The sequence below is a fragment of the Eublepharis macularius genome, chromosome 3 (assembly GCF_028583425.1).
Source record: "Eublepharis macularius isolate TG4126 chromosome 3, MPM_Emac_v1.0, whole genome shotgun sequence".
NCBI classification, from domain to species: Eukaryota; Metazoa; Chordata; class Lepidosauria; order Squamata; family Eublepharidae; genus Eublepharis; species Eublepharis macularius.
This window is the reverse complement of record NC_072792.1, coordinates 90188873-90213027: the sequence shown is the minus strand read 5'-3', so window position 1 is coordinate 90213027 and position 24155 is coordinate 90188873. Positions and strand designations below refer to the sequence as shown.

The 24155-nt window shown below is 44.7% G+C and overlaps 2 protein-coding genes across 4 annotated transcripts in view; both read right to left on the bottom strand.

Annotated features, from left to right (window-relative positions):
• Positions 1-20256, bottom strand: part of LOC129325755 (cystathionine beta-synthase-like protein) — a 65844-nt gene extending 45588 nt beyond the window's left edge. For 2 of the 3 annotated variants that reach the window (XM_054973626.1, XM_054973627.1), the window contains exon 1: positions 20156-20256. The gene's annotated coding sequence lies outside the window, so the exon portion shown is untranslated. Of the gene's footprint in view, positions 1-20080 lie in introns of all 3 variants that reach the window. The other variant, XM_054973628.1, reaches the window with a different exon arrangement.
• Positions 2444-4433, bottom strand: LOC129326238 (uncharacterized). The gene is made up of 2 exons (XM_054974402.1): positions 4015-4433; positions 2444-3880 (listed from the first exon to the last, which is right to left on the bottom strand). Exon 2 carries the CDS (start codon positions 3860-3862, stop codon positions 2444-2446), a length of 1419 nt encoding a protein of 472 aa, XP_054830377.1. The 5' UTR covers positions 3863-3880; positions 4015-4433.
• Positions 20257-24155: the final 3899 nt, after the last annotated feature.

Below are 24155 nucleotides of genomic sequence, written 5' to 3'. Positions count from 1 at the left end.
TGAAAGCAGGGTCAAGCCTGAGCACTACCTTGTCATTATGGAAGGTACACAACTCACTATTTACTGATAGTGCCCTAAGCTCTGACACCCTCCTGGCCGACGTTATTCCTACCAGGAATACTGTCTTCAAAGTCAGCAATTTAAGGGAACAGGTAGCCATAGGCTCAAACGGTTCCTTTGTAAGAGCTGTCAGTACCAAATTAAGGTTCCACGTTGGAAATCTATGGACTTGTGGCGGATTCAGCAGCATGGCGCCTCTCAAAAATCTTTTAATATGGGGGTGCTTTGTGAGTGATATTCCTCTTTTCGAACCCAATATTGCCGACAATGCCGCCACCTGCCTCTTCAACGTGCTCGTGCTGAGCCCCTTCTCCAGTCCTTCCTGTAAGAATAGCAAAATCTCCTTGGCAGAAGCCCTCGTTGGAATCAGACTCCTCTCCATGCACCACGATTGGAACACTTGCCACGTATGATTATAGATCCTGTTCGTCGAACTTTTCCTCGATGCCAACATCGTAACTATGACGCTCTCGTCATATCCTAGGTCCATCAATTGACTGCGCTCAACCTCCAGGCTGCCAGACTTAACATCTCCGGGTTTGGATGATATATTCCGTCCTGGGACAACAGATCCTTCTTGCATGGAAGCCTCCACGGTTCCGACTGCGACAGTCTCTTGAGTTCCTGGAACCATGGCCTCCTGGGCCAGAACGGTGCAATTAGAATTACCGCTGCCCGCTGTTCCACAACCTTTTGCACTACCCTGTGAATAATCCTCAACGGTGGGAACGCATACAGGAGACCTTTGGGCCAGTCCACATTTAAGGCGTCTATTCCTTCTGCTCGTTGTTCCTTCTGTCTTGCAAAGAATCTCGGAAGTTGAGTGTTTCGAGCCCGTGCAAACAGATCCACTTCCGGTTTCCCGAACCTTTGACATATCTGGACGAAGACCCGAGGGTCCAGCCTCCACTCTGCCTGGTCCACCAGGTTCCTGCTTAGCCAGTCTGCCAGATGGTTTTGTTGGCCCGCCACGTGAACCGCCTTTAGGGACTTCAAGTTCGTCTCTGCCCAGGTGAAGATCTCCTCTGCCTCCACAATCAGAGCTTTGAACCTGGTGCCTCCCTGTCTGTTCACGTAGGCCTTTGCTGTCATGTTGTCTGTTTGCACGAGAACATGATGGCCTTTTAAGTAGCTCTGTAGTTCTAGTAGACCGTTCCTTATGGCCCTCAGTTCGAGAAGGTTTATGCTGAAGCGCCTTTCCGACTTGTTCCACAGACCTTGAATCATTCTGTCCTGCATGTGTGCACCCCAACCTGTCAGACTTGCGTCCGTGGTTAGTACTATCCTCTTTGGATCTCTGAGAGGCACGCCCTCTATGAATCTGATCGGATCTGTCCACCATTCCAGGCTCACCGCCAGAGCCTCTGGAATCTCTACTACCTTCTCCCCTCTGGTCATTATTATCCTTTGGTACGGGCGAAGGAAGCTTTGCAAAGGTCGTGTGTGAAAGCGGGCCCACTGAAGTGTTTCCTGGCATGACACCATCATTCCCAGAAGCTTGGCCAACAACATCACCTCCACTCGCCTGTTCCTCTGAACTTCCAGAACCGTCTCTACGATTTTCTGTCTTCTCTCCATCGACACGAAAGCCCTGTCTTGGATCGTGTCCACAATAACTCCCAAGTGTGTAATCACCTGTGTAGGCGTCAGAGTGCTTTTCTGCTTGTTGACGACAAATCCGTGCCTTTCCAGACAGTCCATCGTAACCCTCACAGCTAACTGGGACGACCGCATGGATGAGGATTTTACCAGGATGTCGTCGAGGTACGGGCACAGAGCTATCCCCTGAGTTCTGAGGAATGCTATTAGAGTCACTAGAACCTTGGTAAACACTCTCGGAGAGGATTTCAGGCCGAATGGCAGGGCCCTGTATTGATAGTGTTTCCCATCGTAAGCGAAGCGAAGGTACTTCCTGTGTGACCTCCTTATAGGGATATGTAAATAGGCCTCTGACAGATCTATGGAAGTGAGAAAGTCTCCCTTTTGAATGGTCTGTATGGTTGACTTCATCGTCTCCATTTTGAACTTGCGTGATTTCACATGACGATTTAGCCATTTCAAGTCCAGAATAGCCCTGACATCCCCATTCTTCTTTGGAACGATGAAAAACACGGAATACACTCCCTGCCTCCGTTGTCTCACCGGTACCGGTTCTATGGCCTGTATTTCCAACAGATGTCGGATAGCCTCTCTCACCTTGAGATGTTTCTGCAGAAGAGTGTCCCGTGGCAATTGAATGAAACGGCGTCGCGGAATCTTGTCGAACTCCAAAGAATAGCCTTTGGATACTATTTCTAACACCCATTTGTCCGAGATCGTACGCTTCCATTGATCGGAGAAATGCTGTAGTCTTCCCCCGATTTGTAGGACCATCGGCCAATAGTCATGCTTGACCTCCTTTCTTTTGCCCTTTTGCCTGTGTGGGTGATTTTCTGAAGGTGAATGACCGCCGGTCACTCCCTTGTCTCGATTGCCAACGGTTTCGAAAGGATCTGTCTGGCCCCGGTCTCGAGAACCTTTTGTTATCTCGAAAGGGCCGTCGACCTTTGTATTTCACATCTTTCTTCCTGGACGGTAGAACCTTCTTCTTCTCAGTATCTTCCACCAGGTACCTATCCAAGGCCTCTCCAAAGAGCTTACTCCCCGAGAAGGGAATGGCTGCTACTCTACTACGTGCTTGCGGGTCTACATCCCAATTCCTAAGCCATGTGTTATGGCGGGCGGTGACGTTAAAACCCATGGCCCTGGACGACATTTGGAAGGCATCCAATGTAGCATCCGCTGCAAAGGCCGAGGTAAGAGCAATCTTCTTTGCTTCATTTTTAATATCTTTGGGAACCTCGCTCCCTGCAGCCGCCAGGTCTGAAGCCCATGTGTATGCTGCTCTGGCAAAAAGTGACGCTGTAGCCGAGGCTCTCAGTGCTGCCGATGATGCTTCATAATTTCTGCGCAGAGCTTGCTCTATCTTTTTATCTGACGGGTCTTTTGGCACACCTTCTGCATCCATTGGTAGAATCGATGACGTAGCGAGAATCGAGACAGGATCATCCACAGTAGGCAGCCTAACCTGCTTTGCCGAATCAGGAGTCAAAGAGTAAAACTTATTAAAGGCAGAATGATAAGTTTTGGGTTTCGCAGGATTGTCCCATTCAGCCTTGAGGACACTGTGAAAGGCAGCAGGAAGCGGCACCCCTGACTGTTTGGGCCCCATTTTTGGAAGTGCCCTTTCTAAGCCCTGTGGATACACTTGTTCAGAATCTTGGGACCCGGAAGGAGCCTGGGAGATCTCAAGTGTCCTAAGGACCTTAGCCAGCAATTTGTTGTATACCTCTTGAGGAAAAAGCCTGGTCTGCATTTGACCTACATCTTCCTCCTCCTCATCAGAAAGCTCTCCCTCCTCACTCTGTGAGGATTGCTCATGTAAATCCGAACCTGAAGGTGAATCCTCTGACTCACTGGAGTCTCCCTCTATCCAACTCTCCACCTTCTTTCTCTTTGATTTAGTGGCCAAGGATGGTTTGGCATGTCTCTTCCGACTTGGAATAGATGGTCCTGCTCCCTCTGAACCGGGGATTGCAGCCTGATTCCTAAGGTCTTTCACAGCCCCCTCCACACTTTTCTTTATTTCTGACCTAATCCAAGCCAATATATTGGCCTTAGCTTGTTGGCCAGAAAGGTCAGGTTCCGCATCTAGCGCCCCCTTGTGGGGTAAGTGGGGTGATAAAGGGGGGCTGGAAGACTCCATACCACTGAGGGACAATTCCACCGTCCTCCCCTCAGTCGCTTTCGGTTCTGCCGCCATTCCCGCCAAAAACCTTCCCTGCATAGAAAAAGGGAAAAATACAAAGTGCGGGAACACACTGAGCTGAGCAGCCCCCATTTGGGCTTGCTAGAAGCCCCTCCGGAGCCCCAACCGGTGGGCGTCAAGCACCCCCCCTTCAAAACGCCTCTTACCTCGAGCTGGCGTTCCGGCGCTAAATAGGGCTTTGCCGCTCCTTTTCTCCTATTGCTGCAGCCGCGGCTTTTCTGCCGCGGCTTTTTTCAGCCGCGGCTGCACCGTTCGCAGAGCGTCGCGCCAAAAAACAAAACACCCGGTCTTGGGTTCTGTGGTCGCCCGGCTGACTCCCTGACTCAGCCTCGGCCCCTGCAGAAGCCGGGTTCCCACTCCTGGGAAAAAACGTCGGCTCTGCTGCTCGCAATCCGATCGTGCTCCCACCTGGTTCCGGAGTGGTGGGTATGGGGGGGGGGTGGAGGAACAAGTCCTTCCTTTTCCCCTGCGAGCGAGCGCCTGCGCCTTCTTCTCTTCTTTCTTCCCCGGATCGGTTGCTCCAGAGAGCAACGAAGTTTGTGTCCCCGCAGAAGCAGGGCCGGAAAAAACTGAAGAGCCGAGGGGAGCCCCTCCCCCTAGGATCGCAAGTTTGTCCGACCCTGCTTGGAAGGAGGAGGAGCTACCCCATGAGTCAGGACTGACTGCCCCACTCTCAGGACCACGGGAGAAGGTATAATGCCACACAAGTCCACCCTCCAAAGTAGCCATTTTTTCCAAGGGAATAGATCTCTGTCATCTGGAGATCAGTTGTAATTCTGGGAGATCTCCAGCCACAACCTGGAGATTGGCAACCGAAGCATGACATCACTCCTGAGGAAGTCCTGAACTCATTTCAGCCCTCCATAGGAATTGCTGGAAACTATATGGTTTCACTTGCTGCTGACAACCATGCCCCCCATGTCCCTCCCTTGGGTCTCCTGCTGGCGACCCTAGTTCCTCCATTGTCTAAGGCACATTCTGTTGTGTTCTGAGCCCAAACTGTTCTGGTGGCTACCCCATGCCTCTGGCTCTGCCTCACAGAAGAGGTCAGGGAGCTCTTACCTTACTGGCTTTCCAGCAAGGCTACAAAACAGAGCTGTTTGGAGTAGTTTGAGCCTGGCAGAGGTGGGGAAGGAAATACCTGCTGGTTGGTACAAAATTTGTTTTTAGCATTTTTTTAAACTTATGTATGTGGTCCCTTTTTATTCTGCCCTTTGTTCAAGGAAATCAGAGCAGCACCTAGTGCGCTCTCCTCTTCCATTTTATCCTCACAACTCTCTGAGGCAGGTTAAGCTAAGAACGAGGAATTAGTCCCAAAGATTACTCTCTAGGCTCCATTGCAGAGTAGATATTAGAATCTGGACCTCCCAGATTCTAGTCTGTAACTGAGTGTGCAATGCATTGTATTCCTTAAAACATATACTAATATAAACATCTAAAGGTATTTGCTTATAGACCCTTCAGGGTGCATCCGGTGCCTCCCTAATAATTTCCACTGCAGATGCAAGTGGTTCAGTTACTTCATGAAGACACATTATTCCTAACATGATTATGCAACAGCCACTAATACCAAAGAACAAACACCTTCTCAGTACACCAGCTAAATTTTAGGAGGGTGTTCTGAAACCGTAGTCACACTTACTATGATATATAAATAGTCCTAAGGGTATACAAGCTCCGCAGTGCTCTGTGGACCTTGCCAAGCAGAAACCAGAATATCCATTTCCTAGGATTCATCAGTTATATTAATAAGCCTTGGAGTATTTCCAGAATTCTACAAGTATTTACAATGTTTATTGTAAGCGCAGTACATTCAGCTTAGATCTTGGTCAAGAAGTAAAAATAACTTAGGAAAAAGGGGAGGTGAGACATTTCCTCCCTAATCTGAAAAGAGAGGAAAAATTGAGTTTAGGGAAAGTGAAAACATAGACTTATGCAATAATTTCCCTTCAGAATGATAACTCTACAATTAGATTTTTTTTAGTAACTTTTAGTCCAAGTCAGGTCTGTCTGGATATATAGGAATTAAAACCCGAAGAACTTACTTTAAAACTTAATACACACAGAAACACATGCAAACACACAATGTTATTTACATGCTACATTATGCATCTCAAAGTGGAGGCATGCAACAAATTGCAGCAGGAAGAAACAGTAGTAAATCTCCTTCCACACACCATTTGGGAGTTCGGAGAAAGGGAACAGACTGTCAGCTGTACAACATTTTATATCTCCTCCTGTAGCATACTTCAGGGTCTCACAGGGGATCAGTCAGTAGATACGCTGAATGATGGTGGCCCTCAGCTGCTAGTCAATTCAACATCTGGCTGCTGTTCAACTAATGTCTAACAAGAGTCTTAGATGTGCAAGTCCTATCCTGACACATCAGGCTATCATCAATATATCTAATTCTCAACATGACCCCAGCTGAACAAACTTAAATCTTTGGATCAGGGCCATAGAGAACAGAAGGGGATTTTTCTACAAACTTGCGAGTCCCCACAGACTTGCAGAAAAATATGGAAGTTTTAAAAAATGGGGGTTGAAATCCCCTCCCTGAATAGAGGAAGTGCAAGTGCAGACAACATAAACTTAACCTCACCAGAGGGAGGAGGAATCCATGTGGCCAGAGGCGGCCCACCACTCCCTCTGCTCTGAAGGCTAACAGGCAGAAAGAAGTGGAAACCACCATCCTGGTGGCAGTGCGGCAGGAGGGAGGGGGGCACTGCAAGTGCTGTCCCACACCAGCCAGTTGCCAGTCTCACAACAAGCAGGCAGATGGGTGGAAGAGCAAGATCCACTGCGGACCCCTTACCACCAAACTGTGGGGTGACGACGGATGGGCAAACAGATGAAAGCTGCCACCTCCCCACCCCTCATATAAACCTCAGAGTCAGCAGCAGAAGGAGCAGCCAATGCTGCTGCTACCTGAGCTGCAGAGAGCTGGCAGTGTGAGTGGGCGAGGAAGAAGCCACCAATGCTGCCGATGCTGGTAAGTGGGTGGGTAAGCCAGGCTAGTGAAGAGGCAGTGTTACCAGTGGGTGAGCTGTCCAGCAAGTGGCTGGCCCAGTAGCAAAGTGGGTGGGGGGCCTTCCCTACCATGAGTCTGGAGGGTCCTCACTTGTTTTATTATACCACACCCTTTTAAAAACAGAATTCTCAGGTGGAGGCACCATCTCTCTTTGGGATTTCATGGTTTCCCTGGCAACCAGCATGGGTTGGTGGACTTACTGGGTTGAGGAGTAGGGTTCCCAGGCGACTGGCAAACTCCTGGTGGTTTACCCCATTGTGTGCCAATCACTGGCAATTGGTAGGAGGTTGCAAGCTACCCAGTGATGGCCAGCCACCGGCAGGCAACCTAGGCATGAAGGGCACGCTCCTGATGGGGTGCAATGATATCAATTCCTGACGTGATGTTATTGGGCTTCATGGAGTCCCCTTATGGCTCCAAACAGGCCGAAGCACAGGAGCATCTCCTGCGTGAACCACAATGATGCCACTTCTAGAAGCGATATCACATCTGGTCCGGGAGAGCACACACACAAAGATCACCATGCCAGTGAGTACTGGGTCCCCTCTGCAGCCAGGAGGATATGGGTACCTGCTAACCCTATTGACGAGGGGCTTGCCAGCAATATCATTATGTCATTGGGCATGAACTGATGCCACTTCCCATGTGCCCAAAAGTGACGTCAGCACATTGTTGATGGATGCCGGGGAGGCTCTAGAATTTGTTGAAAACTCTCTGGTTAAAACATAAGAGTATCCAAAATCTTAGAGCATTTCCCCGCATCCACTGGCAACACACTGATGTCACTTCTGGATGCATGGGGAGAGACTTCAGCTCAACAGGACACTGACAATTCCCACCATCTCCCTGCCCCCGCCAGCTAGCTGAGAGGTAGCGGAAGGCCCCAGTTGGTGGCAGGGGATCTGACTTGGGGAATGGAAAGCCTATCCCTCTTGTATTTTATTATCTGCACTAAGTAAGCCATTCAGTATGCCATGAAAGTAAGAATCAGGTTTGAACAGGGCTTCCACCCTCCAGGTTTGGCTTGAAGTTTCCCAGAATAGCAGATAATTTCCAGACTACAGAGATCAGTATTCTTAGAGAAAATGGCAGCTTCAGAGAGCAGACTATGCAATCACATCCTTGCAGAACCCCCTCCCTGCTTCAAACTCCAACCCCAGACCCCCAGAAATTTCCCAAGCCAGAGTTGGCAATCCCAGCTTCTATTTCTAGGATCTGGGAAAGTTCTGACTCAAACTGTTAACATTTAACTCTGTTGATAACAGAAATATTTAATTTCTGTACACAATACCCATGTGCTACTCCTGTAATGTTTATTTGTTTAAAACATTTCTTTGCCACCCTTCCACCCAAACAGGGTCCCCAAGGTGGTGTACATCAAACATTAAAATATATAGAAGGTATATCCAGAAGAGAACCTTTTCATACAATCTATGATCTGTCACAGTCAATTTGCTGTCTAAGTTTTGCCCTCCAGTTTTTTTCCCCCATCCAAAAATCTACACCTGCTGCTACATTAGATGGAAAGGTCCACCTTCACCCCTGCACAGCAGCCAACTGCTTAACAACTGCCGGAAAAGATAGATGGAAGAGGGGAAAGCCACTATCTTTTATGCTCCCAGTTTTTTGTAGAATTCAATATATCTAGTTCTCAACATGGCCAAATCTGTAGATACTTGAATCCACCAAAGATTGGAGCTGTGAACAGACAAGACAGATCTTTCTATAAACCTGCAGAACAGCCCAGGTTTGCAGAAAAATCTTTTTTAAAAAACCCACACACATTGGGGTGGTTACCCCCAACCCCAATAATAGAAGCAGCACCTGGAGCTTTAAGAAATGAATGCTTTCAGTGGCTGTTGAAAGGCAAACACATAGTATTGCCACCTTTCAAGCTTTGGTTTCTGTCAGTAAGAGCAGGGGTAAGAGGCAGGGCCCTGTCTAGAGCTGTTTTGGTTTTTGAGAGAAGACTCAATTGAGACAAGGCCTACCAGAAACTGCCAGACTACCATGGGACTTGTATTACCTGCCCAAACCCAGTTGCTTGCTACTGTTCAACACTAGCCACCCCATGAGAACCAGCGTAGAGTAGTGTTTAGAGTTTCAGACTACGATCTGGAAGATCCAGGTTCAAATCACCACTCTGTCATGGAAGCTCACTGGGTGACCTTGGGCCAATTACACGTTCTCAGGGTAATTTATCTCACAGGATTGTCATTAGGATAAAACATAGAAGAAAATGGTGTGAGGTGCTTTGGTTCACCATTGTGGAGAATGATGGGGGTATAAATGACATAAATACTGCTGAAGATGGGGGGGGGGAGATAAAAGGTAGGTTAGTTAATGGGTGGGAATGACAGAAAGAGGCAGAACAAGGTGAGGATATGGGGGTTGGCAGGAGGAGGGGAAGAGGAAACAGGATAGGAGATACAGGACAGGAGATAGGAAGAGGATAGGAGATACAGGGGGAAATGAGGTGCTCCTTTCAAGTCCTTATGGGCTTCCTACCACACAACTGGCCCAGGCCCAGCCCCGTGGCCAGCACTGCACAAATGGGCCATAGTTTTCCTGGGTAGAGGCTACTCAGGGAGAGGATGAGGGAAAGCTGAAGACAAGGCAGATAATGGTAGGGTGGCTAAGGGGTGGAAAGGAGAAGAGGAAGCAGGAAAAGGGGAGAGCCTGTGGGGGCATTCAGGGAATGGAAAGAGGACATTGTGGGAGAAGGAAAAATGAGATGCCCTGCATACAAATTGTTGTGGATTCCTTGCTTGTATTTAATATAAATTCTCAACATGGCCATATCTACGGATATTTTAATCTGTGGATCGGGGCTATGCTGAGACAAAAGACATCTTCCTGCAAATTTGGAGGACCCCTAGGTTTGCAGAAAAAATTGAAACAAGGAAAAAATGGAGGGGGGGGGGTAAACTGCCCCAAACAAAGGAATATTGTCTGCTACTCAGTCAGAGCCAGAACCACTGCCTAATGGCAGAGTAAACCGCACTGCAGGTAGGTAGGGAAATGGGGGCTGGTTAGCAGAGTGCCTTTGGCCAGGTGTGCATCAGCTAATCCCATACTGCCTCTTGCAGTCTCTTCTGAAGTCAACTTGGAAACTCCATTTAATACAGAATGCTGCATCCCATTTACAATCAGGAACTAGAACAGAAAGCATGTCACAGCCATCCCACTGTCACTCCATTGGTTACCAATTAGGTGCTGCTTACCACCTACGAATCCCTTCAGGGTCTTGGGTCCGTGTACCTGCAGGACCACCTCTCCTGCTATGTTCCACCATGAAAGCTTCACTCATTGGAGCAAAGCCTTCTGAAAGTGCCACCTTGCAAATGGGTAAGATTGGCAACTGCCCATTCATGTGCAATTTCTGTGGTGTCTTCCACCTGGTGGAACAGCCTGCCAGAGGTGGTCAGGAAGGCTCTTTTTATCATTCTGCAGAACTGAAATGTTCTGGAGGGCATTTTTGTAGAGGGATAAGAACTGCAGTAGAATGGAACTGTTCAAGAGGGTCCCTTCATAAACAGAAGAGATTTGTAAGTATCATCTTGCTCTTAGGGCAGTGTCTTCTACCTTTGTAATTGCATCTTCTGCATTGTTTTAGTATACCTTGCCTTAGACAATTTGTTGTCTGCATTGTTTTCTGACTCTGTAATCCTAAACTCATTGCATTGTTCATTACTTGTCTTTTGATGTCTGATTGCATCATTCCAAAATCTGTAATCTGCCTTGAGTCTATGTGAGAAAGGTAAGCTATAAAATAACAATTTAGGGGGAACCCTCACAACAACTGCAAGTTGTACATATCGAGTAGAAATCAGCAGCGGCTTAATCTTCAAAGCAAAGCAAGTGAGAACTGGTGGGTCACAAAGAAATAAGCCAAGCCTACAACCTCATGGCCAGAACAGTTGGGGTGGAGGATTCAATTTTATGGTGCCTTAAGGATAGGAATGCTATAATTCCTTTCAGTTTCATCATACTAAATGCTTGTTCTTCACATTACATTTATCCAATCAAGCTTTTAATTAGTTTGTTTTTCTGGCAGGTACAGATATTTAAATAATATTTTAACTGCTTCACAGGGTATGCTTCTATTCTTTTCTATGACTATACATTTCTTTGATACCTACTTGCAGTGGAAAGGCAAGCGTTTTACTATACTAATATTTTACAAATACAGGACTAGGATAGGTCACGTTTCTCTAACTGGAATTCCAGAAACTGGTATTCTGGGCAGCGTTATGACATCTGAACCACTCTCAAACATCACAGGGGTAGAGGGAGATAGGGGCCTTAGTAACAGGTTAAACTAGCTTTCTAAACTGTAAGAAAAATAGAGAAAGTTAATACATAAAGTAGTACAGCACAGGAGAGATTGTGGCCCAATGGTAGAAAAGGTCCCAGATTCAATCCCTGGCACCTCCTGTTCAAAGATCACAGGTACCTCTTATTGGGAAAGGCCCGGCTTCATCTGGAATCTTTGAGACCACTGCCAGTTACAACAGCCAGCACTAAGCTAGGCGCACCTATGGTCTCAAGCAAGCCCACAGGAATTTCAAAATGTTTTGATTATCATCACTTATAAATTTATGTGGAAATAAGTGTCACAGAAATCAGTGGGATTCGTATATTTGTTGTGGCCTAAGAGGAAAGGCACTCAAAAACCTTCTGTCCTAATGAATTAGAGAACAAAGTTTCAGAATCCTCAAACGTTAAGATTTCTGTTCCATAAACATGCAACTTTTAAAAAAGTGATTGTCAATCATATCTGAGCATTCCGATCTGGTCAACTCATAGGCCCCTAATCAATCTATTGGAAGCTCCATATAACCCAGAAATGACTTGAGGATTCTGAGTGTCCAGTTCTTGTTGTGTTCCAACTTTCCCAATTCTTTTTTTCACATACATAAATGGTGGATATAGAAAAGTTGCCAGAGTGACAAATACATCTCCATATAAATTAGTGGTGGAGAGTGCACTCAAGTAAAAGTTGACTTATGGCAACCCCTGGTGGGGTTTTCATGGCAAGAGACTAACAGAGGTAGTTTGCCATTGCCTGCCTCTGCAACCTTGGTCTTCGTTGAAGGTCTCCCATTCAATTACTAACCAAGGCCAGCCCTGCTTAGCTTCTGAGATCTGATGAGATCAGGCTCCTTAGTAAATGGATGGGAGACCTCCAACAAAGACCAGGGTTGCAGAGGTAAGCAATGGCAAACCAACTCATTAATCTCTTGCCATGAAAACCCCACCAGGAGTCACCATAACTCAATTCTGACTTGAGTGCACTCTCCACCTCATAAATTAGTATCCTTCTCCTCCCTGCCCCTGCAGCTTGCTGGCATTAGTGGAACATTGGGCTAATGGAGAACAGCAAAAGGATACAGGGAGTGTATATTGAGAAGAGACTTTGACAGGCTGCATGTGTCAATGTGCACAAGAGGGGGGAAGTTAGCAAGTGAGCAAATTGATGGAGTGAGTGTAAATAATGCAGCGGAATTACGCTGTGCTGATTAGAGAGGCAAAAAGTTTTATTTGAGGAAATTACATACTTGATAGTAAAGAGGAGAGGGAGAGTCCTTGCTATCTGACTACATCTTGCAGAGAGAGCGAAGAAGTGTGGCAGGAGAGAGAAGAAGCAGGATATTGCCCTGTTTAGCCCAATAGGAGACAAGACAAGGAAATGACCCCCAGGAAACAAGAGAGGTGCTACTCTCACTGTCCTAACTAAGTGATCCTTGCTGCCCCTGCATGGTAGGCTCTTCTTCCTTCTTGCTGCTGTTGTACACCAGACATTGCTATTTCCAACACAAATGCAGTGAACTTTTTGCTTAACTGGCCCAAGAGCTGTTCCACAGCAGACCGAAATTTGCTGTTGTTCAGCCTCATCTTTAACAGGACATTTATTATTGAACGGATTTTGTTGTTGCTTGCATTGGTGACAGATCTGACGTTATATTCCGCAGTATATAAATATCTGTACACCTGAATTCGTTTACAGATCTTAAAGCATGTTGCAAAACAAATAGTAGGTTGAAGTCCCCCTCCCCCAACCATCATTTCACAGGTGGGGTAAATTAATGTTTAGTTATGTAAGCAAAGCATAACTTTGTAGAATGACTTACATTCCATTCAACTTCCCCTCCAAAGAGTTCTGAAAGTACCTATTTATGCACACTGGCGCCAGGAATGGAGCAGCAGAATAGCACACTGCCATATTAAATCTTTAAGAGGTTTTTTCCCCCAGCAAACAAGAAGCCTGACTACATGTTACGATCTCTCATGTGGGAAGCAACTGGCTCTGTTTAGAACCCTAAAGGATGCCTACCCAGTACAGTCCAGGGTTGCCTCCTCTCCAGACTACAGGGATGAGTTCCTTGGAGGAAATGGCAGCTACAGAGGATGGCGTCTCAGGGCCAAGCTACACATGACGAATGACACTTGAACGGCAAGTGGATTGAGTGGAGGGCAAGTGAACAGGGAGAAATACACTTGCCGTTCAAGTGTCATTCGTCATGTGTAGCTTGGCCCACAGACTCTGCTGACCTCTCCCTCTTCCTCAAACTCCACACTCCCTAGGCAATGCCCCCAAATTTCCAGGAATTTCACAAATGGGAGTTGTCAACTCTAATACTGACTCTGCATGCAGAGAAGGCTCGAAAAGACTAGTGATGGCTGAGTTTTCAGCTTTCCCTGCCCTGTTGGAAACACTACAGACCTTTCATGTCAAAACTCATTTGCTGTATGCTATGGGAAAGGGTCATTTTCCTTTGCTGCTGGCTACAGCCGGAGTTATATTTAAGTGCTAACTCTTTTCTGCTTCTGCTCCTTTCTAGGGAAGCCTGGCACCTTAATAATTAACACCTGAGGGTAATACAAATCTATCCTTTCCACACCCCTTCTCACTGGCAAGGAGCTTCTGATAGGAGTCTGATATGCTGGCGTTCTTTCCTGTCTAAATTCCTGCCAGCTGAGCAACAGGGGAAAATCCAACACACGCAGGGAGCAACTCCACCCATAAGATCTAGCCCATTCACATCAATGGAGGGAGCAGCTCTATACAATGCTCATGCGCAGCCAAGGACATACACTTGTGAAAGTATGCATTTTAACTTTATTTTTATTAAAAATATTAAAAAATGTATTTTTCAGATTTGAATTTTGGCAATGGGTTTTATACTGATATTCCAGAACATTCACGTCCTCTCATACCATTTTAGAATTCTGATTCAGGGTTTTTTCTCTTCTTCTTGGTTTTTTTCAATGCAATATATTTTATTTTGAAAAACAAAATAGTAATAAGAAACAATACAAAAAGAAAACAAAATTATATAACATAGTTATATAAATCAGAGATGACTATATATATAACAGAATGTATGAAATACAGAGTTTCTCTCCTCCATCCCCTTAGTTATTTATATTAAAATATATTAAATTCAACATTTGACATTAGTGATTTCATAATTAATCCATTTTACTGATAATTGTTCTTAGTTTCTCTTAATTTTCAGCTACGTAACAAAAAAAAGCTTTCAATTTTTCCTGAAATTCTAGGATTGGCCTAATATGTATATAAGATGTTAATTTTGCCATTGACACATACTCATATAGTTTATCCATCCATTCTGCCAAATTTGGACAGAATTTTGCCTCCCATTTTGTTACATATGCTCCTCTCATCGTTGTCACCATATATTTCAATAGTTTGCTATTTATTTTTACAATGTTACTTAGAAAGATATTTAATAACATGTTTTTAGGATTCAGCACAAAGCGAAACTTGTATTTTACATCTCTTCATATATTTTTATCCAAAATGTCCTCGCTTTCTTGCATGTCTACCACATGCGATCGAATGTTGCATCTGTGTTTTGACATTTCCAGCACTTTCCACTATAATCCTTATTTGCGTTTGCGATGTCCTTAGGTGTAATATACCATCTAAAAAACATTTTATACCAATTCTCCCTTAATATTTGACAGTCTGTAAATTTGACTTCTTTAAGCAGTGTTTTCCCACTGACCCATAGATATATTTTCTCCAAAGTTTTGCATCTATTTTATCATACAGTTTTCTACTTGTTCTGTTTGTGTGGCATATTGCAATAAGATTTTATATACTTTTTCTAATAGGTGATTTGAATTTCCAGTGATGAGTTGTTCAAACACTGTTTTCTCTCTTCTCCTAAGAAGGTAGTGGCTGGTTAGTTGTTCTTTGAGTTTAGATACCATTTGATAATACATCAGCCATGAAATGTTTCTTCCTTGAGCTTGAGTTTCTTGCCATATTTTTATTTTTCCTTGTTTATCTGTCATATATTCAGAATTTACTTCTTCCTGGAATTTTGAAATTGTTCAGGTCCATTATTCCCTATGGTAGACCTTCTTTCGGGAAAGGGGCATGCACTGGAGTGGTTGTTTTTCAAGAAAATGACACCAAATTGCAAGCAACATAGTCCTGCTTGTCCACTATAGACACACCCCCTCCGTTTTAAGCAAATTGGATCAAGAGGTCCAAGTCAATGCGCCCCTGAACAAGATGCCCACAGTCATCCTAGTTATCTCTATTGTTTCCTATGGGGGGAAATTCCATGTTTTCTCCAGGGCAAAGAAGCCAACAAGGAGCGCAATCACATGAGAGCAACCACTGGTGAAAAGCCTCTAAATGCAAACAAAACCAACAAGCCCTATAGGACCAATGTCAAATCAGAGAATACAAATTGAAACTTCCCCTGCCCCACAAAAACACTAACCTTTAAAAATTAAAACCGTTCAGAAACAGAGAAAATGTAAAGCAATTAAAAATTCTAAAACAAGTCAAGAGAAGAGACCCCCCAACAAAAACAACAAACCCTTTTAAACCCTTTTAAAACCAGTACAAAACAAAACTGAGGAAAACTATTTTTAAAAGAACCAGAAATAAAAGAAAGGCTCCCTCCCAACTACAGCCCCCCCAAGCAAAACCAAAACACACAAAAAACTGAAATCATATTTTAATATTTTAAAACAAAGGGCAAACCAGTCCAAGCACAGAACAAGGAGGAGTTCTTCACAGGTAGGCAACAGCAGGTAGCAGAATTAATCCAAGGAACAGATAAAGCAGAGCAGCACCAGGCCACTGCTCCAAAAATATCTTGCCTGTAATGGAGTCAAGATTCAGTCTTTTATCCTCTTTTCCCATGCTCAGAGAGCCATGGAAGGCTATGAGGGAACCATAATGATTGGGCAGATAGTTCTAGCAGTTCCCCACAGCTGATCCCATTACCTAGGAGAACTAGGTCCCTCCCTCCTGTTGCTTAGACAACCTGTAACATGGAATATAAAGCAGACCTGGGAGTCCTAAAATGCTGGTCAAATATTCCTGAATATCCCCCAAAATATTCAGGACCCAGACACCTGTATTTTTAGAATCTCTAATACCACTCCAGATACCTAAATATACTTCCCGAAATGCCAACATGGTATTTTTTATATATATATTAGGACTGCAAATATCTAAACAAACATCCCTATGCACAGCTTCTTCCTTCATTAAAGTGAATGAGGCAAGCCATACAACGAAGGCCTCTGACATAGCTGTGGGTGCAGAGAGGAAGTCAATAGCTCAATACAGCTGCATTTGGAACAGTTGCTTAGAGGAAAAGGTCTGGAAAGTGACTTTTACTGTGTAATGCTGGAAGAACGGACAGACCTCTGATTTCTTGGCACAACAGCACTTGTGCTTAAATAAGAAGACTAGAATTACATGCAAACCAGCCCCAGTTAATTGGATTCTTTATAAACATGACCAAAAACGCCTCTCAAAATATGCATACCAATTAAACAGGTTTGTCAACAAACAGTGATTTATTAAACTGATAACTTCTCACATTTGGAAACTTGGGAGGAAATGGGGGGAGGGGGCTATTGTTCTTTTGTAGCTAAAATATCAGTCTTGTGGCGCTTCAAAAGTGAGCACTTTTATTGTAGCATCTGACAAAGTGGGCTCTGGCTTGTGAAAGCTTCTGCTGTGATAAATCCAGCAGCCTTTAATATCCTACAAGACTGTGGTATTTAGGGAATTGTTCTTAGGCAGATGTGCTATTTCTACATACCTTCAATGGTCTGCAAATCATATTACTTAGCACATCAAAATGAAACAAATACAGTGCAATACACCTTTGAGATATAATGATAGCGCTCTTATTTTATTACTTTAAAAGTTGCAATTATACTACCCCTTCACATATGAACCAACAACCAGTGGCAGAATAACAACAATTCCAGACTCGTCTCAGAAACAGAGTTATGGCAGAACAGAACCATCCTACCAACATCTTTTTGTCAACATCCACCACCTTTTCCTAAAAGCCTACATCCTCGGTATGCACATACACAAATATCAGCACACACCTAAAGTGTCTGTTAGTAATCTAAAAAACAGAATTCCCCTAAACAGCTGTAATAATTATATAAAACATGTTCCAGCAACCACATGCAATTATTTCATCCAGTCGTGTTCTATTCATGCTGGGATTTGCTTTTTGCTGCTGTACAGGAATCAATGGTTGTAAGAAATAACAACAACAACACAGTTCCTGAGTTACTTGAAAATTCAGGATTCAGACTCAGGATACATGACCAGAGCAAGGAGTAAATGATGGGGAAATCCCTCCCAGCGTAATAACTCTGTAATGATTAAGTTTGAAGATGGGCAGCCATTCCTGAACTCTCTGATAAAGCATGTGGGGAGAGGTGTTAAGCCCCTCACCATGGTGTAAGTAGCCCTGTTCACAAGTTACAGGGAATGCACATACTATCTGTGTACAGTGAACACTTGATTTTTCCTTATACATGCACTGAGTAATTCTCATGTTGCATTCAACACAGGTACAGCTGAATGTGTGATTGAAACTGCACATTTATCCAAATACTGGCCCTCAGTTTCATTTGTACAGTGAATGCATGTTGGACCTTTCTTACAAATAGATGTACTCAGGTACATGCAGGATGTAGTCCATTCACTGTAATGTGTAAACAGAGGGCTTAGTAGAGTTGGGGGCGGGGCTTGAGATTGGAGGATGTTTGCTTCCCTTCTGCTTAACAGCTCTCCATGAGCAGGCTGCCAAAGTTCTATTTTAGGGGTGTGAGTGTGTGTATGCTTGTATTTGCATACCTGAACTATTTACTGGGTGACTTCTGGAGTTCCCTCTAAATGGTCCTCTTTTACTAGTTGGCTCAAGGCCATCCTTTTAATTATTAGGGAAACCAAGCTGAGGGACCAACAGTTTGGGGAAATAATTTGAGAAATCCCCCCCCTCACCTGCAGGAATCTATAAACTCTCAAGGGCCTGAGCAAGTCACTGCCGCCGCCCCCCCACTTTTTCCTTTAGCTGACTTTCAATATTTCTTGCACCAGGAACTCTCAGTCACCCTCCCTTCTTTTTAGCTAATTTGCAGAGTCACATTTCCTTCTGCATATCTGGGGATTTCCTTGTCTATGGGTGAGTTTTATTGCTTGCATGACTTGTGGGGGGCAAGTTACTATTATGTTTAATAAAATTATAGTAGGACCTCTGAACTAATGATTTAATCAATTACATTAAATTGGTATAACCATTTTAAAAACGTGATTCTCAGCGAGCTTTCCTGCTTTTGTATTCTCCCCTAAGCACGCCTTCCCATTCATAAAACACATATTAAACACAAATGATGCTGGTCTGATTATGAGGAATGCATATTAAATAGTTAATATAACTCCTTCACCAGCAATGAAAGGTGGCCATGTTTGTACAGCCTAAGAACATTATTTTCCAGTCATAATGGGGAAGAATTCTGAACAGATCTCTTTAAGACAGAGGAATCAACAAGAATCCCTGGAATTTTGCCAGGCTGGAACTGTATCCAGCATCTTTTGACCTGTGATCTGTGCCTGTTTGAAAAAGCTATCCAGCCAACTTATCTGCAAAAGCTATTTGTGACTTGAGTTTGCTCAAGATACCCAAAGAAGATCCAGTTTCTAAACCCATGCATCAACTGGGAGCGTTTCAGCAAGACGGGGTGAAACCATGACTATTTTCACGCAACACATTTATGCATTAAATAATACTTATTTCATTTTCTGCATCTTTAATATATTTGCCTTGGCACAAAAAACCCTACAGTGGCTAGAAATTATGATATTTGATTCAGATATTTTGGGCTACTGATGCATTATGAGATAAGGACATTTTCACAGTCATTTATAGGTTATATTAAAGTAAAAAATTGCACTGTGAAAATACAAATAAGGATATCATTTTAAAACAGATCTCTTCCACTTTCTATCCAGAACATTTATGCATCACATTTAAGTTTTTATGAGGTTCAAGGACACTATTTAACTCTGTGAAAGCAATCTTACAGACAAAGCCCGTGCAAGCTTACTCAGAAGTGGGTCTCTTTACGTTCAGTGCAGCTTACTCTCAAGTAAAAGTGTGTAGGGTTGCAGCATTAAAGACCCTTTGTAGGCTGGTCCAGTGCATATTTATTCAGAAACAAGTCCTTCTAAGTTCCTGTTAGGGTGTACTCTTATGCATACTTAGAAGTCAGCTACCATGACCAAAGTGAAGCTTTCGTTTGAATAAATAAGTACAGGATTGCATCAGCTGCGTCGTCTGTGAACACCCCAATTAATCAGTGGCCTGGAAATAAGAGCTGGTAGTAATCCTAGCCATTGCTAAAAGCATCACTCGATGTCATAACCAGTCTGGGGAGCAATTTTTTTTCTTTCTCTAAATTGGGGATGTTCGGATGAGAGATTGGCTTTTTATTTTAAAAGGGATGTCACAAAAGTGAAATCGTATGTTTGTCTTGGCAGCCTTTTGACTTCCAACATCCAGCGGGGCGGGGGAGGGGTCAATTGTTCTGGAGAGGGCAAAGCAGTAACGGATTAAAACAAGAGTGAAGGAGAAGACAAAGGTTCTAGCATCGTACCGAGGGGTCCTTGAGTCTACATATGCATCAGCCATCACTCAACAAACGCTGCGCAAAACGTTGCCTCTCGTTTACCTGTCGTATGATGCAATCTCTCGTTTACCTGTCGTATGGTGGACGAAAAGGAACACAATCACGCTGCACCTTAAGGGAAAAATGCCTAACAAAGAAAAATCCTCCTCTGGGAGCTTGCGGAGCCCTCGATCTTTTCTTACCTGTCTTCCGCCCCTGGTTAGACGCCGTCCCTTTACGAGTTCTTTATTTTCTTCGATTTTTGAGCTACTACTTACTTGGAAAAGAAGGGGGGAAACCGCAGCCTGGATGAGTGGATGGACCCCGCCCCGTGGCCAAGAGCAACAGTGCCGGGAGCTGCCCAGCGCGTGCGAATAGCCTTCTCAGCCCAGCGTAGCTTTTGGAAAGAGACGAGGCGCTGATTGGCTGGGGCGTGGGCGTGGGAGACACTCCCCTCCAATGAGAAGGCAGCGTGGCCGAGCAGCAGCCTGCGCAAGCTGTTTCCCGTCCTGCGGGTTGGAGGCGGCGTGATGAATAGAATCAAGGGGCGAGTGGCCCTTCTTTTCCCTACGGGCCGGATTTCCTGCTGGGTTATGAAACCTTAACTCCCTCTGGTTTAGGCTGGTAGCCGCTCCTAGAAGACTTTTTCTCTGAGGTGGTTAGAAGTTGCCCACCTTCAAAACAATTCAAATTCAGGTCTTCCTATATAAAGAAAATGGGAGCCGTCTCTTTCAGGGGAGTGGGCGTGTGAGGCTATATTACGCCCATACTAGAAAGTGGCTGAGGAGCTGAAACCAAGGAGAGTATCCTATAGTAACTACATGATAATATAGCCCAATGTTGGTTGTTGGGGGTTTTCCGGGCTGTCTTGCCGTGGTCTTGGCATTGTAGTTCCTGACGTTTCGCCAGCAGCTGTGGCTGGCATCTTCAGAGGTGTAGCACCAAAAGACAGAGATCTCTCAGACTGAGAGATCTCTGTCTTTTGGTGCTACACCTCTGAAGATGCCAGCCACAGCTGCTGGCGAAACGTCAGGAACTACAATGCCAAGACCACGGCAAGACAGCCCGGAAAACCCCCAACAACCATCGTTCTCCGGCCGTGAAAGCCTTCGACAATACATAGCCCAATGTTGTTATCCCCACTTTGCAGGTTGGGCAAGGGCAGTGGAGAAAGGTTTATGACGACCATGTGAGGTAGCCCATTGTTGTTAATATCCTGGTTTTGGTGGCTGGGGTTGCAACTAGCCCAGTTTCAGATGGGGGTAAGATTGATAGTGGCTTTCAACACCTCTCTCAAGAAGGCTTTCAGAACTATTTCCTGCATGAAGCTGAAGTTGGTTCCCAGTTTCTTATTTGCAGTCCCTAGATTCTTATTCGCAAATCCAAACGCAAATATTGGGGAAAATTGAGATGCACCAGGGCTTTTTTTCAGCTGGAAGGGAGAGTTCCAGAACCTCTTAAAAATGGTCACGTGGTTGGTGGCCCTGCCCCCTGATCTCCAGACAGAGGTAAGTTTAGATTGCCCTCTGCACCGGAGCAGCACTGTCTGGAGATCACGGGGTGGGGCCACCAGCCATGTGACCATTTTCACCAAGGGCGATTTAAACTTTTAAAAACTCCCTCCTTGTTCCAGCTGACCCAAAGTGATGTCATCGGCCCTGGGCACATGCGTGCACTTTGCGCACACGTGGTACCAGGGGCACCACCTCCCACCAAGAGTTGCCCCCTGTGCTAGCAACCCACTGAGTTTCACCACCTCTTTTCCCAGAAAAAAAAGCCCTGAGAATCACATATAGACTTCCATATTCAGGGGACTCTTCCTTACCTTGGAAGACTCTGCCTTTCAAGAAGACTTATGCTGGGTTCTTCCCCAAAGCCCAGTACTTAAGTGATTCAAAGTAGGGTGCCCCAGGTCAAATGAACAAGCAGGAAGCAAGGTGGCTTCACCTTGAAACAACCTTTGAATTGCCCGAAATCAGATACCCCTACACGCCAGAGACTGTTCCCCAAAAGAAGACATGTGCTGGTAATTCAAATACTGGTTCTGGAGCTAAGCGCTCCTGTTTGGGTTACCTCCCTGCAGCTTATATTGGAAAGAGATGTGAATAACGAACTGAACAGCTACATACCACTTGCACCTCAAAATGACGCTTACTCATACACCCCTACAGTCAGGGGACTCTGTCTTCCAGGTGGATCTGTGATGCTGCTGACATCAAAGTCCAGTTCCTGCCCTTCTTCTAAGTGGGCTCGCTCCAGAAGAAATGCATAGGTAGGAAAGGTGGGGAAGCTGACCCCCCCCACTCTTTGGAACACCCAAAATCACACAGCTTGTACTCCAGAGACTGTCCCCAACAAGAAGACATGGTCTGGACCCAGTTCATAGTGTGATTCCGGAACAAAGAGTTTCTATTTGGGCTGCTTCCCAGAAGCATCTATTGGGAAGAGATGTGAATAAGAAACTGGTTTAGCTACCAGTCTTCTTCACCCCCAAAAGTAGGCTTACTATACCAGATATCATGCACCTCCATAGTCAGAGGAATCTGTCCTCCAGATGGACATATGATGCTTCTGGCACCAAGACCCAGTTCCTGTCCTAGCTGCTCCAAAGTGGGCTGCCCCCAGGAGAAATGCACAGGCAGGAAGGGGAAAGATTGCAACCCTAAACAATCTTTGGATTTCCCTGAATCACTCAGCCCCACAATTCCAGAGACTGTCTCCTACAAGAAGAGAGGGACTGGCCCCAGTACAAACACTGCTTTCATCCCCCCAAAATAACTTTTGAAGCACTCACACTCAGAAATCCCATTGCCCTGCATCTAAACTGACCAGCACTTCACTCAGCAGAATTTTAACATTTATTGTTCTCTTCAAAACTGCTATCTTGAATGCTATTACGTCTTTCATTTTACAAAAACCTTAATACTATATGTTGCGGCCAATAGTGTACTTTTATAGGGTTTTTAAAATCTGGTAGTACCTAGTTCTGGCTACTTCTTGGAAAGGTGTCAGGTGCTATAAACTATAACCAAATGCTTTCCCCTACCCTTCATCCCATTTGTATCTCAGTGCAGTGCTACAGTGCACCTTATCTGTACTTCCCTTGATCAGTATTCCGGGAATTCACACATCAGAGTCAAAATGGTTGTTTGGGCCTTTAATAACCTGTACGTCAAGAGGCTAGTAATGTCTGAGAGTGCCTTTGGAATGCTTTGGATCACTTCTAACAACTTTGTGAAGGTGATACTAGATGTCTGTACTTGCATTTCCTAAGCAATGTCAATAGCTTCTACATACACTTTGCGTTGTTACTACCAAGTTTTCAGTAAATGTGCATTTCACATATGTTGGGTTGTCTTGTTTCATCAATGTCATTTTACATTGCTTTTGAAAATGTCTTGGACATCCAGACTCTCTGATCCTGCTTTTGAGGACAAAATCATAAGTGTGTTCATAGAACATCATCCTACAGAGAGTATTGAAAGGCCACACCCATTTGGGGAAGACTAGCAAGTAAGTTCCCAATACAAGCTTCTGGGAAGCAGCCCAAATAAAATCTCTTTGCACCGGAACTACCAGTTCCTTATTCACATCTCTTGGGGGTAATCCAGTTTGTTTTGGGGTGTAGAGGGGATACAACCATCTAATCAAGACTGTGCTTAGAGAGGGGGCATGGAGAGACAGGTAAATTTCTTACAAACTTCTAAAAAATTGCTACATTTCTGTAAATGTAAGTATTTAAAACTAAGCAATGTAGATTATCTACCCTTTTGTTCAACTGGGATTGCTAAAGATTGGTAATTTTCCACACAATTTATTTAGGATTGGGGGCTGTTCATACCTAAGGCTAAAACAATGGAAAATCAAGTTAAATTGCCTCTTCCTTTGCTCTCTCTTACCAACCTTTCCCTTATCTGCACACATTGCCTCTTGATCTCTCATAGATCAATGGAGTAGTCCAATAGCACCAGAAATCAGGGGATGTGTGTTTCTCTGCTTCCCATCCCCTAAGGTATCACAGTCAACAGTGGTTCATGAAAGTAAGAGGAGGGACATACTGAATCCTTCCAATAAGCAGCATGCCTCTCTGGCACCTTTTCAGACATATGCTGCTGGGTGAGCCACTTTGAGAGTTGAGGGAGAAAGAAACTGAGTCATTACACTCTTCATGAAAAGGAAGTCTCAGGACATACTATGTATCCACTGTCATTCTGGGGATTAGTTAGTAAATGCTACCTTTCCCTACACAAGGGGCCCAAGAACGTACAAAAACATGCT

Coding starts and splice junctions, on each gene's coding strand:
- LOC129326238 (XM_054974402.1), bottom strand. CDS start 3,862: ATGGCGGCAGAACCGAAAGCGACTGAGGGGAGGACGGTGGAATTGTCC.